We start from the raw sequence: 16,344 nt of genomic DNA, 5'->3' as shown, positions 1-16,344 counted from the left end.
CTTCTTTATTTTGCATGCAAATCCAGAGAGTCTCCAGATCTTTACATGTTTTTTGAATTAGTGTTGTTTTTAGACTTTCTTTAACATAAATGGCTATTCCACCTCCCCTTCTCTCTATTCTATCCTTCCTATACAGTGTATATCCTGGTATGGATATTTCCCATTCATTAGAATCCTTAAACCATGTTAAATCATCTTTTACTCCATCCAGGTCTTACATAATTTTATCTTGTATTCTCAGGATTGTCTCCTGTAGAAAATTCATTAAAGCCTGTAGCCCTTGCTGGTCCCCCAGTGGACAGATACCCCGTCTCCTCTTCAGTCAGCATATTGTCTAATGATCTTTGCCCTGCAGGGGAGGTTAGAGTCATTGGTTGTTTTTTACCTCCTTTAGTCAGCATTGTTGTTCTAGTTGACATATGTAATATTTTAAATAAATTGGCTCACTTTAACATATACTTTCTCACTTTGTTAGTATGTTTATTTAAATATACGTGTTATATTATATAGTCCCAATTGTATGGAGTTGTATTTTACAGTCAATAGGAAAAGAAAGAAAAAAGTAAACAAAAAAGGGAAAGGCCGCATTGAGAATTCCAAATTCTCTTTTCACTTTTCACACTGACTTCTTTTACTCAGTCTTATGCACTTTTAATTTATTAAAAGCCTCCAAGATGTCATTCTTCTACTTCTCTTAGTCACTGTCCATCATTTCCCCAACTGACAGATTCCTATCAAAGGTTGCTCTCCCCTTTACAATCTTTTATGATCTTCCATCTCCCTGAGGCCGTTGAGCAATAGCATACTGCTACAGCCCAAGTAATGAATGATTGATGGATGAATGTTTTTAAATTTATGGTGTTTTACTGATTGTATTTTGTTTTCTTGTATGCTGCCCTGACACCATTGAAGAAACGTGGCTTATAAATCTAATAAATTCAATTCAATTCCCAATCAAACTCTTTTCCCCTTTCACACCAAATCAGCTCTCCAAAGTTCCTCTTTCCTCTAAAAAGTATTTTCCTTTTATCTAAATCCAAAGGTTCCCCCACAGCTTCTCTTTACGCACCTACTCACCCCACTTGCTTCAACTCTTCTCCAATTTACATTCACTGCTTTAACAGTCCACACTCACTTTCGCTTTCGTGCTCAATTCTTTTTGTGTTGTACTATCACCAGTCCCTTTTCCCTTTCTCTTCAATGAAACTCTGATACAATTGCTGCAAATTCTTCTCTGCTTCCTCCTATTTGGCTGGCTGTTACATCTCCCAATCAGCCATTAATGGGACAATCCCTTTTGCACACGATCTGAGGGTCAGAAGCCGAGAGGGAAAGACTGAGAGGGAAGGAGAGAGAGAGGAAGAGAGGAAGAGAGAGAAACAGATAGAAAAAAGAGAGGAAGGAAAAGAGAAAGAAAAAGAGTGGGAGTAAGGAAGAGAGAAAGAAAATCAAAATCTAGTTTGAAACTAGCTCAACTATTTAAGTGGCATTTTGATATTGATAGAGTTGCCCTATTATGAGCTCACTGTTATAGACACACAGTACAGTATTTTATTTTGAAATTCTCTGAGGCAAAACAGGGTGGGTTTTTTATTTATTTATTTGTTTGTTTGTTTGTTTATTGATTTATTATTTCTGTGCTGCCCAGTCCCGAAGGGACTGCCGCTCAGACACTATACTTTTCTGCCCACCCCAAAAAAAAATTAGAGGGAACACTGCTGAGGGTACCTGTCTTTTTCAAAAGACAACTGAACTTTATTTATTTTTCTCTTAAAGATGTTTTGCTTATAGTCCAAGAAGCATTTTCAGTTCTGTTTGGATAATGTGGAATAAAATAATTTATATTCCGTACAGTCATCTGATTTTTAGCACTAAGTTCTTCCATTCCCTACCATTCAGTCAGAACTGAAGATTCTTTTTGGATGAAAAGAGAAAAGTTCAAGAGAAAAAATAAAGAAAGTCTAATTTCCTTTTGAAAAAACGCCTTGGGGCAACCATAACCTGGCTGACTAAGTATTTCAACAGATATACTGTATACCTTTGTTGTAATTTTAGGTGTTGCCATCTTTAATATAATTTTAGTGTTTACATTGCAATTTAATAAAGACTGTATCCTGAATCTTAGTTACTCGATGTTAGTAAGGCTATATTACAATTGACCTTTAGTTCTCTCTTAAAATGTATTTGTTTATTATCCATATTGATATTTGACCACCATAAATTGAATTGAATTAATTGCTGAAAAGTTATCTAGCTACTCCTGATAAAGCCAATTTTTCACTATTATTATAATACCCCTAATGGAAGGATGAAGTGTGTTTCTGCTTTTCCTTCTTCCATCAAATATTTTGGATTTTCTAATCAATAGCTTAACCTGTTTGTGATGTCCCTCCATCTTTTGTGGGGTATGAAGATGCTGCTATTGGGAAGGAAGACAGACAAAGTTTTTGCCCCATATATCTTGATCTCAATCTATAGATGAAATATTTGATCATGCTTTCTGTAGGATGATTTTGCAGCAGAGGCAGAATGACAATGCAGACATAGAGCTGGATTTAAAACTGGGTCATTTTTATTAATTAAATTAAAATTAATTTAATTCAACCTAACATGGACCTACAGAGGTCAACTGAAATACTTCCGGGGCGGAAATGATGTCATAAAAACTTCCGGGGCAACTCAGGGTGTAGCTCCATGCTGATCCAGGTGAAGGGGCCGTGCCCTCACCTGGATCCCAGCCATGCCATGCATGTGGGAGGCCTCACTGTCCAATCCCTGAAAGGGAATTGAAATGAGTGAGATCCAGAGGCAGGTTCTCCCCAATTGCTCAGATCATTTAAAAGGCACCATGAGCCCTTGGAGAGAGTCTGCTAATCATCTCCAAAGATGCCCAATGGAGAACACGCAGTTGCTAAACACCTCCCAATTTCCACCCCTAACCTGTCACGGAGGGGGATCAGATCTCTATCTTGGCCCCCTGACTCCCCCCTCTACCTGCACCAGCTCACGCAGGGACCTCTGCAGGTCCTGTAAAAAGATGGCGTTCCCCTGTTCTGACAGGTGAACGCTGTCAGCGCGGTAAAGCCACGGCTGATCAATAGTGATATTGGGATGGGAAACCACTACCCCACCCAACTCTCTAACCAACCTGCCAGTAGCCTTATTAACCTTTCTCCTGACCTTGTGAATAGCCCTAAGGGAAATGGCACCCCTCCAAACAATCCTCGGGAGGATCTTGGACCAGACCACTTGCGTGGCTGGCCAAGCCATGCGAAGAGCCCGCAGATCTTCACGGGCCTGGCAAATCAATGCCAGGCCACGCAGTACACACAGGTCATTGCCCCCGAGGTGCAAGAGCAACCACCTGGGTGCAACCATGTTGTGGCACCCTCCCAGGAGCAGGGGGAGGAGCCCCTTCCACCACAAGCCTCTTCTTCTAAGCCAGGCGATGTTGACCCAATGGCCCAAAGACAGCTGGGTCCCCACGGCGGATATCGCTGCAGAGCGGCCAGCCCAAAAGATGATACTGTGGCCACACAGCAACGCCATCGGTCTCACCCTCCAAGGGCTATCTGGAAGAGGGCAGAGAAAGGTTACCGAGGGTGAAATCCTGCTCTACCACCTCAGCAGGCCACACGTAGGCTAAATAGGCCGCTGACCTCCAGCAACCAATCTCCCGGATCCTGTGACCCGGGAACCCAGACACTGCTGCACTAGTGGCAGCCCCAATATGGAACAAATGTGTTCCATACCAGGCAGGGTCAAGGACAATCGCAACTAGCGCCCTGGTCATAATTACCCAAAATTGATAGCGGGTGAGTGGGGAACCATCCTGATGACTAAAAAGGTACCCCTGACCCGCTCCTCTCAGACTACAAAAGGAAGAAAGGGCTGAAACCGGACAGACAGACTGATCGGTGACGGCCATCAACTCTATCCTAACCCCCCTACCTAACTGGTCAGTTTTAGATTGTCTCATCAATAGGGAGACACCGGTACCCCCAAATTGAAGGTCCGAGAACTGGAGGGCTCGAAGTGACCCATCTCCACGAGAGGAGGCTAAAGCCTCGCTAACCCGAAGGGCCCCAAAAAACATCACACTGGCGACCGCCTGAAAAAGGCGGGCTTTGTACAAAGAAGCGCACATGCTGTTCCAGACACCGTTAATGAGGGACAGCTGCTGTACAGTTAGTGCCTGTCTACTGTCTACCGGGGGCATAGGTCGCTCCCTAACCCACCCCTCCAGTATTTTCCCAATGCAGAAATTGCTAGAGGAGTCAGGAAAGCCACTGGCCTTGGAAAGAAAGGCCAGGCCTGCCAGTCTAGCCCTAATAGTTCTTACCGATACGCTGCGCTGCTTAATCAGGATGCAGAACTCTATCAGGTGATCGGCCAGGATAAGCCAGGTGAGTGGGTAACCCTTAGAGTGTCTAAATTCCCAAAACTCCTTACCTGAGTTCTGATATGACCTCAAGGTACCGGGCGCTACTGAGAGGGCCATGGCCCTGCCTGTTTCGATCTTCCACTGCTCGTGAGTCCGCCCAGGCTCCACAAATGGCAAGGGAAGACTTCCGGTGACGCGCAAGCCCACGGAGCCAGCGTCTGTAACCTGGACAACTGACCACGGGACAAGGCATCAGCGATCCCATTATCAAGCCTGGGGACGTGCTGGGCCAAAAACAATGCATTTAGAGACAAAGACCTGTGCACAAAATGGCAGACAAGTCGCATGACCCTGTCATTCTTAGAAGACAGGGCATTCACAATGTGGACCACTGCCAGGTTGTCACACCAAAAGTGCACAGTTTTGTCCCTAAATTGCTCCCCCCAGAGCTCTAAAGCTATCACCAATGGGAGGAGCTCCAAAAAAGTCAAATCCTTGACCACTGGCAAGGCCCTCCATTCCAGAGGCCACATAGAATAGCACCACTGGTCACCCAAAATAACTCCTAACCCGCAGGTCCCTGCGGCGTCCGAACACAATTGCAACTCAGCTTCCAATAGAAGCTCGTGCCTCCAAAAGGACAGACCATTAAAGTGGGCTAAAAAGACCCGCCATACGTGCAGATCATTCCTGACCCCAGCACGTAAGCGCATTCGATGATGGGGCAAACGGAGCCCCTTCATTGCCGTATACACACACCGGGAAAAGGCCCTGCCGGGGGCCACCACCCAGCAGGCGAAATTAAGTAGCCCGGCTAATTCCTGAAGCTGGCGAAGGGTCACCTTACGGCTAGCTAAATCTTGGTCCAATTTACCCTGGATCTTAAGTAGCTTTTCTGGGGGCAATCTACAAGATTGCCCAACAGAGTCAAATTCAATACCCAAAAAAGTAATCCTGGTGGCGGGGCCTTTGGTCTTTTCGGGGGCCAAAGGAACCCCCAGATGAGCACAAAGGTCTCAAAGGCCAAACATTGCTCAGAATGTGCAGGCCCAGCCAGCAGGAAATCATCAAGGTAATGAATTACCAAACCCAACCCAGATTGCCTCCTGAGCAAGGTGCCTCCTGAGAAGGTGCTGAAGCTCTCAAACAGGAAGCAAGATATCGAGCAGCCCATAGGCAGTGCTCTATCCACATAATAGCCACCTTCAAAGTGGAAACCCAGGAGCTCAAAATCTTCCGGGTTTATGGGAAGGAGCCAGAATGCAGACTTAATGTCGCATTTACGCATGAGAGCTCCTACACCACACTTCCTAACCATGGCCACCGCTGCGTCAAAGGATGCATAGCGAACTGAGCAAAGCTCATCAGGAATGAAATCATTCACTGATTCTCCCTTTGGGAAGGACAAGTGGTGAATCAACCAAAATTCACCAATGGCCTTCTTAGGAACCACCCACACCCGAAGGGCTGGCGAAGATGGGCACGGGAAGGGGGCCAGTACCCTGCCCTTGGCCACCTCCTTCTGAATTTTAGCCCTAACAATATCTTCACGAGCGACAACTGACTTAAGGTTGCTGGATAATGAAGGCCTTCCTAGGCCCAAAATATGGTATCCTAAAGCCTTCTGTAAAACCCTGCAGTAGCGCAGCCGCGCTCCTGCATGGGTGATACTCTTTAAGCATCTCTCCCAGTACCCCTAGCCTAATTGGGCTGGGGCCCTTTTTACCTAGAGGGCGGTAGCCGCTTAGGCGGCCCAGCCCCATCCTTCCTATCCCTGTTTCCCCTGGGCCTGGTGCAAGCGCTAGTAGCGTGGGAACCCCCACAGTTCCCACACACATGTCTGAACCTGCAGGAGGGACGAAAACACGACCCCTTAACTGCAAATTCGTGACACGGGGGGCGGGCTTCATTCCTGTTCCCCCACTTGCCCAAGCCGGTGGCGTCGCCGCCAGCGTATCTTCCATGAAATGACTGCTGTCTGTGCAGTCGCCACCCCCAACCCGGGCAAGCTGCATAGCGTTGAACCACAAATCAGGGACCACCATGTCCCAGGGTAGCATGTGCTCAAACGTCACACACATTCTAAATGATTCATCGTACTGCCGCCAAGCAGTACCCCCATAGTCAAAGTGAGCACGGGCAATGAGGTCAATGAGGCCATAATATTTAAAAATCAAACATGGTACTTTTTGAGCCTTAGTCCATTTCTCTGGGAAAAACCTTATTTTGATTTTGATTATTTTGCATTCTTAAAGTTTCATTTTTATTTATTAAGGATAGAAGACTATTACTCAGTTTTTCCAGCTTTATAAATTTCTATGGTAACTTCTTTAAAGCAGTTAATTGGCAATATCCAAAAATGACTTGCCATGATAACACAAATTTGGTGTCCTTTGAAAAATATGGCAATTCTCACAATTAAGATGAATATTTTACCCAAGATCCTGTTTTTGTTCCAGACAATACCTATAAATCCGGGGGGGGGGGGGATTCTTTAAAAATTTAACAACGATAATTAGGAAATTTTTATGGCAAGGTAAAAAAGCAAGAATAAAGATAAATATTTTGGAAGATATTAAAGAACGAGGAGGATTTGCTTTACCAAATTGGAAGTTGTATTATCAGGCAGCTGCCTTAACTTGGATTAGAGATTGGATAGTATTAGAAGACAGTAGAACATTAAATTTGGAAGGCCATGATCTTATGTTAGGTTGGCATGCCTTTATATGGTATGATAAGGATAAAATACATACATATTTTAAAAGACATACAATAAGAAAGTATTTATTGGAAGTTTGGAAAGATGTTTAAAAAAATCATTTTTTAACTATTCCGGATTGGATTTCCCCGCTAGAAGCAATAACTCATCCCAATTCGACAAAAGAAATGAAAATAATAAGATATAAAGAATTACTGGATGACCAGATGAAATTAAAATCAAGAAATAAATTACAGGAAGAAGGCATTAAAATAGATTGGTGGCAATATATTCAGATTCAATCTAGATTTCAAAGAGATAGTAAGGCATATAATTTTAACAAGAGTAAAAAAAATGTAGGTAACTTATTAATTAATAATCAGTCCAAATTAATAGGTAAAGTATATAAATATATGATAGGACATAAAAATATAGACTTGACCTTAAAAGATAGCATGATAAGCTGGTGTAAAAATATAGGTAGAGAAATTGATATAGATACATGGGAAAAAGTCTGGATCTCAAACTGGAAAATGACAAAGTCGGTTTCGTTAAAAGAAAACCAAATTAAAATGTTCTATAGGTGGCACCTCCCACCGAGTAGGATAGCAAAAATGTTCCCCAATGTGTCCCCTTTATGTTGGAAATGTAAGCAAGAAATAGGTACCTACTATCATCAATGGTGGATGTATAGTAAAGTTAAGCTCTATTGGAAAATGATAGAAAGAATTTTAAAAGAAATAGTAATGCAGGATGTAGAAAACCCCCCGGAATTTTACTTACTGGGTATAGCTAGTCAGGAATACAAGAAAGAAATTTTACATTTAGTTATACATATCTTGACGGCGGCCAGGATTGTGTACACGCAAAACTGGAAAGGGGAAAATATCCCCAAAGAAGAAGAGGTTATCAAGAAAATACTAGATTGCGCTGAAATGGATATGATGACAAGACGGTTAAAAGACCAAGTAGAATCAGAATTTTATGTAGTATGGAATAAAGTGTATATATGGATAAATAAGAAAAAGAAGAATGTATGACTTATATTTTGTGTTTTACCTAGGTTATAAATGAAAGTTTTCGTATATAAGTTTAAATGTAGTTTCTTCTTTTCATTTAAAGTATTAAGTTGATTTAAAGTATTAAAAAAGGTATTCTTCTTTTGTATGGAAATTTAACTTCTAAAATAAGCAGGGGTATCGCAACCCCAAATTTATGTTAAATGTATGTTTGTTGGTTTTGTCTTTTTATGAAAATTTCAATAAAGTTTATTATTAAAAAGAAAAGAAAAATATGGCAATTCTCTTGCCTCCTAATTCTCCCTCAGAATAACAGAGTTAGAGGTCTTCTAGTCCAACCCATGCTTAAAGCAGGAGTTCCTATAATATCAACCTCAGAGACCACTAACTTGCAGTTTCCTTATGAAGAACAACATTATGGAGCATAGTTTGGGCAATCTTGCATTCTCTCTTTATTTAGAGATGAACAATTTTCTTATTGGCCCCCTCTTCATATGTACAATTAAGTACTTTACAGAGAGACATATTTAGTCTGCCATTTTTCCCTTGAAATTTGCATAGATGATATCTGTGAGATTTAAAAAACAAAAACAAAAACCCAGTCTGCCAAGTGAGCAAAGTGGATAAACTATTAGACAAAGAATAATAATGAAATGTACTTGAAGACATCTAAAAGCCATCTGATAAAAAAAATGGCTAAGTTTTATATCTTATTCTTTTATGGGTACTATTTTTTAATACATCACAGGAAGTTTTGATTTGTTGGTTGATTATATGCCATAAAATTTGTCAAAGCTCTTTAACATTATTTATTTGAAGAAGGAAAAAGAACCCTATGATTTTGCAATGGCTGCTAAACCTCATTGATATATCACATTCATGTGGAAATTTTAAAGAGTATGTACAACTTCATAGATTGTCAATATGTCTTAGGGTGAGAAAAATATGTATTTCCTATTTATAAACAGCTTTCTCTGTGAAGCACTTATGAGTGAAGGAACAGAAATGAAAATTACAGTGATCCCTCGATTTTCGCGATCTCGATCTTCGCGAAACGCTATATCGCGATTTTTCAGAAAATATTAATTAAAAAATACTCCACTCTTCTCTCTCTCTCTTTCTTCCTCTCTCTCACTCTCTTCCTTCCTTTCTCATCTCTTTCTTTCTTTCCTTCTCTCTCTTTCTCTATCTCTCCCCCTCTTGCTCTCCCTCTTTTTCTCACTTTCCCTCTGTCGTGCACCGAGCGGCGGGCAGGCGGGCAGGCAGGCGGCGGACAAGCAGCGGGCGGACAAGCGGCAGGCGGGCGGGCAGGCAGGTGGCGGACAAGCGGCGGGCGGACAAGCGGCGGGAAGGCGGGCAGGCAGGCGGCGGAGAAGCGGCGGGCGGGCAGGCAGGCGGCGGACAAGCGGCGGGCGGACAAGCGGCGGGCGGGCGGACAGGCAGGCGGCGGACAAGCGGCGGGCGGACAAGCGGCGGGCGGACAAGCGGCGGGCGGGCGAGCAGGCAGGCGGCGGACAAGCGGCGGGCGGACAAGCGGCGGGTGGGCGGGCAGGCAGCGGACAAGCGGCGGGCGGACAAGCGGCGGACAAGCGGCGGGCGGACAAGCAGCGGGCGGACAAGTGGCGGGCGCGGCAGCAGCGAGGAGCCAAAGATCGGGGTTTCCCCTTTGTGTGGGTGGCGGGGAAACCCCGATCTTCGGCTCCTCGCTGCTGCGGCGCTGCCGAGCAGATCAGCTGCTGGGCGGCGGAAGGAACCTTCCCTGGGTCTTCCCAGGTGCGGAAGTAAAAACACCATCTGCGCATGCGCGGCCATGGAAAAAGGGCGCGCATGCGCAGATGGTGTTTTTACTTCCGCACCACTATATTGCGAAAAATCGAGTATCGCGAGGGGTCTTGGAATGTAACCCTCGCGATACTCGAGGGATCAGTGTACTGTCATTCTTTTTCTTTAGTATACTAAAATTCTTCTCAGAATGACCAGAGTACCACTCAAGTTATTGATGGTAATTTTCAGGAACTGATATAAATAATAAACAAAACAGACTAATACTCTGAGAGCATTGTTTCCTATCATTGTTGAGTTGTGCTGCTTTGGAGTTTATCAGAAATACTTCAGCTACATACAGAAAATGGAAACAAAAGTATTTAAGTGTACAGTGATCCCTCGAGTTTTGCAATCTCGATCTTCGCGAAACGCTATATCGCGATTTTTCCACCCGATGACGTCACTCTCTTCCTTCCTTTCTCATCTTTCTTTCTCTCTCTTTCTCTCTCTTGCTTCTTCCTCTCTCACACTCTCTTCCTCCCTCTCTCATCTCCTTCTTTCCTTCTCTCTCTTTCTCTATCTCTCCCCCTCTTGCTGGCGGGCGGCGGGCGGGCGAGCGGGGGCATCAGCGAGGAGCCGGGGTTTCCCCTTTGCGTGGGCGGCTGGGAAACCCCGATCTTCGTCTGCTCGCTGCTGCTGCACCGAGCAGATCAGCTGCTGGGCGGCCGAAGGAACCTTCCCTGGGTCTTCCCCCTCTTGCTGGCGGGCGGGCGAGCGGCGGGCATCAGCGAGGAGCCGGGGTTTCCCCTTTGCATGGGCGGCCGGGAAGACCCAGGGAAGGTTCCTTCGGCCGCCCAGCAGCTGATCTGCTCGGTGCAGCAGCAGCAGCGAGCAGACGAAGATCGGGGTTTCCCCTTTGCGTGGGCGGCGGAGAACGCAAACTCCACCATCTACGCATGCACGGCCATAGAAAAAAAGGGCGCGCATGCGCAGATGGTGTTTTTACTTCCGCAACCCTACATCGCGAAAAATCGATTATCGCGAGGGGTCTTGGAATGGAACCCTCGCGATAATAGAGGGATCACTGTATACTTAAATACAGGGTGCGTTCCAAAAGTAATGCAATTATTTTTTTTAAGTAATTTATTGAACAGATTTGTGCAAACACTTAAAATTCTTCAAAGTACTGTCCTTGGGCCTCTACACATGCTTTTCAGTGACTCTGCCATGACCGTTATGTGCCCTGGAAGGCGTCTTCAGGGACCTCTCGTAAGGTCTTCATATGGCTGATTGGATCTCTTCTATGGACGAAAAATGCACCTTGCCACAACACGCTATGAGTCCACGAGTTCCTGGCCAAACACCAGGTGCCAACGCTGCCCCCCCCAAATCTTGACGCCACCCTAGCAGACTTCTTTTTGTTCCCAGACCTGAAAGAAACCCATTTTTCATCCATTGAAGAGATCCAATCAGCCATGATGAAGACCTTGCGAGAGGTCCCCGAAGACGCCTTCCAGGGTGCATACCGGTTATGGCAGAGTCACTGGAAAAAATGTGCAGAGGCCCAAGGACAGTACTTTAAAAAACTTTAAGTGTTTGTGCAAATCTGTTCAATAAATTACTTTTAAAAAATTATTGCACTACTTTTTGAACGCAACCTGTATTTCAGTAGAATCACTTTCTATGAATATCATATTAGAAACCTCACAGTATCATCTTTCTTTTTTTTTACTTCTGTAGGTGCTGGAGGCTGGTGTCCATTTGAAAGTAACCATTACCAGTGGCTGCAAGTTGATTTTGGCAATAGGAAACAAATCACCTCAATTGCTACTCAAGGCAGATATAGTAGTTCTGATTGGATAACTCAGTACAGGATGCTTTACAGTGATACAGGGAGAAATTGGAAGCCATATCACCAAGATGGAAATGTTTGGGTAAGTTACTTGCAATGCATGCATTTTAATTATACTATTTCTTCCTTGAAACTGCCATGTAATTTATTTTCTGATTCCATAAATAGAATAGAATAATCTATTATTGAATAATAGTAGTTTATTCAATAATATTTTGTTTATGTGATTATGGCCATATTATTAATGTGCAATGGAAGTACACGTGGGATTAAATGTATAAAAAAGATTTAATTTATGGAAGTTTATTAAGTGATTCATAGAATAGAGAACATAGATAAAAATAGTTTTTTCTCCATTTTTCATATCATATCACACAAAGCAAATAATCTGATAACATTTCCAGAAAATAATTAAGGAATTGATGAACTTATTTACCAAGGTGATTTCAGCTGTGATATGCAAAAAAATCTGTGTCAATCCCTCCTGATTGATCCTAAAGAACTTATTTTATTGTTTGTTCAAAGTGCAAAAATATTGCTGGTATGTCTCGGTGCAGCTAGGCTACGAGACCTTCGACATACGCTGAGCAGAGATTAAGGAAGAGTGTGGATGTGTGATACAACCAGTAATGGCACAGACTTAGTATGCTAAATAAGTATTATTTACATATATACATAAAGCAGAAATAATCAACAAACCGCACATAGCAAGCATGAAGCAAAATACACCCCCCCTCAAGATAAAGGCAAAAGGTGAATGAGCAATCCAGCATCATTGTCAGGAGAGAGTACTGGCGCCCTCTTATGGCTAGCCTGCCAAAGTCCTTAAAGTGATATTACAACTGTAAATGTATAAACTACAATAGGCAGTTTAACAGACATGGCAATCCCAAATAACAGTATGTACCATGTACTAACAAATATGTTTCACATTTTCACACCCCTAATAGTCCAATTAAAGTGGACTATTTCTCTGTTTCTGAGGAAAAGAGGCAACCATCATGGCAGCCATGAAGTTGGGACAGTCAGGGCAACAAAGAAATGTGCAGGAGTGGTGTAGATTAACAGTGACTGGAGCTGGGTGAGAAGATTCTTTTTTAAAAAAATTGAACTCTAACTTTAAAAAAAGAAGAAAATTCAGGAAAAGAGATTCTTAAAACTATTTCTTAAAGTGGTGAACAACCATACAGAGAAAAAATCCTAGATCCAAAGAAAAGAAAAGAACTAGGGGGAGAAAAGTTAAAACCCTTTTAAAGCATTAAAAAAATGGATTTTTAAAATGGGTAGGCATTGATTTGGAAAGTCATTGTAACATGCTGGAACTATCTGTTTAAAATACTGACTTGTTTTCCATAAATTGAACTTAAATTGGATTAATCAATTTATCAGACTTGAAACAATGCTAAAACCTAAGCTGAAAGTGCCATTTGTGCCATTGGTGAATGGAAAATATGTTATACATCAGAAGCCTGAAATAATTCCTAATATGAGACATAAAATTCATCTGGAGGATTGTGTTGGTACTTACTGTTCTGTAACTATCTACTTTATGATTATTGGAGACTCTATTGTGAGAATAAGGAAGAGTCTTAAATAAAGTAAAATGACTTTTGATTTGTTGAAGCTGTCTGGACTACTTAAATGTAACTGATTAATAATTGTCAGATGTAAAGAACTATGATTATTAAATTTTCTGAGGAACAACATTGGAGTTTAATATATTGTTTTTGGACTGTTGAGTAAGAGCTGAACTTACTAAACTAAGACAAAATACTATATCATGGGAAAATGAATGAGATTTTGAAAGAAATGGCATTGATGTTTCAAAGCATTAGGGATACTATGGCAAAGAATCACAGAGATATAAACAATCTATTGTGAGGCATAAAAGGGAAAATAGAAAATGTTGTGGTTGGCTCTGGGCCAGCTTCTGCAGCGGGGAATTTTGATGTTGGTTCATGGGAATCCTCGGTTTATCAGAAATCAGTTTTGTTGCCAGCGGAATCGGATAGTGAAGTTGGCTCACAGTCAGGGAGAGACTGTGGGTGAGAGGAAACAGACAGGGAGATAGGTGCAGCCAGCCTACCAGTCAGTGCTCCAATTAGTGAGTCATCAGAATTGGAGGAGGATCCACTTGTGGATGCCCATCTGCACAGGCTTGTGGCATGAATGGAACAGTTGTGCAGGCATCTCAGAAGATAAGTGAGCACACCTGTTCAAGGGGTAATTATGTTCATAAGTTTGTGATAAATACAGGCATTGGGAAGTATGGGCTGTGAGTGTTTATCCATTTGGGAAAGAGAGACTTTTGAAAGAAGATTGCTACAGCATGGAGAGCTCGTAGTATCCAAGGACTTTTAGTGAACTTTGGATATTTCATGGTTAAAGAACTTTTGAGGACTTTTGGCGTATTTGGCTGTGTGGATTTACAGCTGTCTTAGCTACTCCTTTGTTTTGGCACACTTCTGCATCCAAGGACTTTTGGGTGAGAGTAATTTGACTCCTCTTGGAGCTTGTGTTTCAAGGACTTTCAGGTGAGAATAATTTGACTCCTCTCGGAGCTTGTGTTTCAAGATTGTTTTGTAAACTTGCTTTCTTCTTTTTGACTGTGTGTGTTTGAAACTTATTCCGAACTCACTGGGGGCTAATTGCCAATAGCCTGGCATAACAGAATAAATGCCCACCTATCACACATGCTGACTCTATTCTAGTATTTAAATCTATTAACTTAACATAATATATAAATATATATGTAAATCTATTGACAATATGTAGATAACTTTGAATCTGTACTTTATATTTAATCTATACTTATATTTCCACACATCAATATAAATTAATACAGTGATCCCCCGCTTATTGCGTCCCCGACCATTGCGAACAGGGTACTTCGCGATTTTTGAGCAATTGCTACCATCTCGATCGTTGCGAAACGCTTTACAGGGTACAGTGATCCCTCGATTAGCACGGTCTCGATTAGTGCGAAACGCTACAACACGGTTTTTCAAAAAATATTAATTAAAAAATACTCCACGGTTTTTTTTGCTATACCACGGTTTTTCCCACCCGATGACGTCATACGTCATCACCAAGAGTCACTTCTCTGTCTCTTTCTCTTTCTTTCCTGTCATTCTCTGCTTCAATCATTTTCTTATTTCTCTTTTTTTCTCCACTTTTTCCTATCATTTCTCTCTCTCTTTCTCTCCCTGTTGCCGGCGTGGTATATGAGAGAGAAAGAGAGAGGCAGAGGTCGGGCGCATTACCGGGAGGTGGAGGCGGCGTGGGGACGCTGGGTGCCGGGGACACCGAGGAGGGGGTGGACGTGGCCTCTCAGCTGCAGAGCCGAACAAGGGCGGAGGCAACGGCGGAGTCCGGCGCTGGGGCCATGCGGGGCCGCTCATCCAGGGGGGCGTGGACTGGCAAGTCGCCCTCCTTTCTCTCTCTTTCTCTCTCTTATACCACACCGGTAACAGGGAGAGAAAGAGAGAGAGCGGAGGGCACCTTGCCGGTCCACGCCCCCCTAGATGAGCGGCTCCGCATGGCCCCAGCGCCGCCCAGGCAAAGGGGAAACCCCAAGATCGCTTGCCGCTTGCCGTATTGCAGCGAAGGAGGCGAAGCAAGGCTCCAAGCTGCAATACGGCAAGCGGCAAGCGGCAAGCGATCTTGGGGTTTCCCCTTTGCCTGGGCGGCGGGAAGACCAAGGGAAGGTTCCTTCAGCCGCCCAACACCTGATCCGCTCCGCAGCGCGGCAGCAGCGAGGAGCCGAAGATGGGGTTTCCCCTTTGCCTGGGCAACGGGGAAACCCCATCTTCGGCTCCTCGTTGCTTCCGCGCTGCGGAGCAGATCAGCTGTTGGGCGGCCGAAGGAACCTTCCCTTGGTCTTCCCCGCCGCCCACACGCAAACTCCACCATCTGCGCATGTGCGGCCATGAAAAAAAATGGCGCGCATGCGCAGATGGTGTTTTTTACTTCCGCACCACTATAACGCGGAAATCGATTAGCGCGGGAGGCCTTGGAACGTAAACCCTGCGCTAATCGAGGGATCACTGTAATTTGCGATTTTTGAGCAATTGCTACCATCTCGATCGTTGCGAAACGCTTTACAGGCTACATCGCGATTTTTCAAAAAAAAAAAAAGTTTAAAATACAGTACTTGCCCGGTTTTTCCCGCCCAAACTGACCAAACTGACGTGTGGCATTGCTGGTTGGCCGAAATCTCAGCCAATCAGCTTTGCCATTGCAATGGCAATGGTGATACAGCAAAATTTCAGCCAATCACCATTGTCATTGCTGATGGGCAGAAATCTCGGCCAATCAGTGCTTTGCTTTGCTTTCCTTTGCAACTTGCAACTTATGCAGCCGTTTCTGTCTTGGAACTTTGTGAGCTGTTGGTCGGGGTTGTTGGTCGGAGCTGTTTCTTGCATTGGAGCTCTGTCTTGGATCTGTTTCTTCGATCTCTTGCTTGGAGCTCTGTCTTGGATCTGTTTCTTCGATCTCTTGCTTGGAGCTCTGTCTTGGATCTGTTTCTTCGATCTCTTGCTTGGAGCTCTTTCTTGGATCTGTTTCTTCGATCTCTTGCTTGGAGCTCTTTTGTGAAGACTTCGTGGAAGATGGCACCTAAACGTTC

The 16,344-nt window shown here is 43.7% G+C and overlaps 1 protein-coding gene across 1 annotated transcript in view; it reads left to right on the top strand.

The window, feature by feature from the left end:
• Window positions 1-16,344, top strand: part of CNTNAP2 (contactin associated protein 2) — a 653,718-nt gene that overhangs the window by 60,552 nt on the left and 576,822 nt on the right. The window contains exon 3 of the mRNA XM_070766812.1: window positions 11,606-11,799. Coding sequence (XP_070622913.1) covers window positions 11,606-11,799 — 194 coding nt within the window. The remainder of the gene's footprint in view (window positions 1-11,605; window positions 11,800-16,344) is intronic.

This window comes from Erythrolamprus reginae, chromosome Z (genome assembly GCF_031021105.1).
Source record: "Erythrolamprus reginae isolate rEryReg1 chromosome Z, rEryReg1.hap1, whole genome shotgun sequence".
NCBI lineage: Eukaryota > Metazoa > Chordata > Lepidosauria > Squamata > Dipsadidae > Erythrolamprus > Erythrolamprus reginae.
This window is presented reverse-complemented; position numbering and strand designations above follow the sequence as displayed.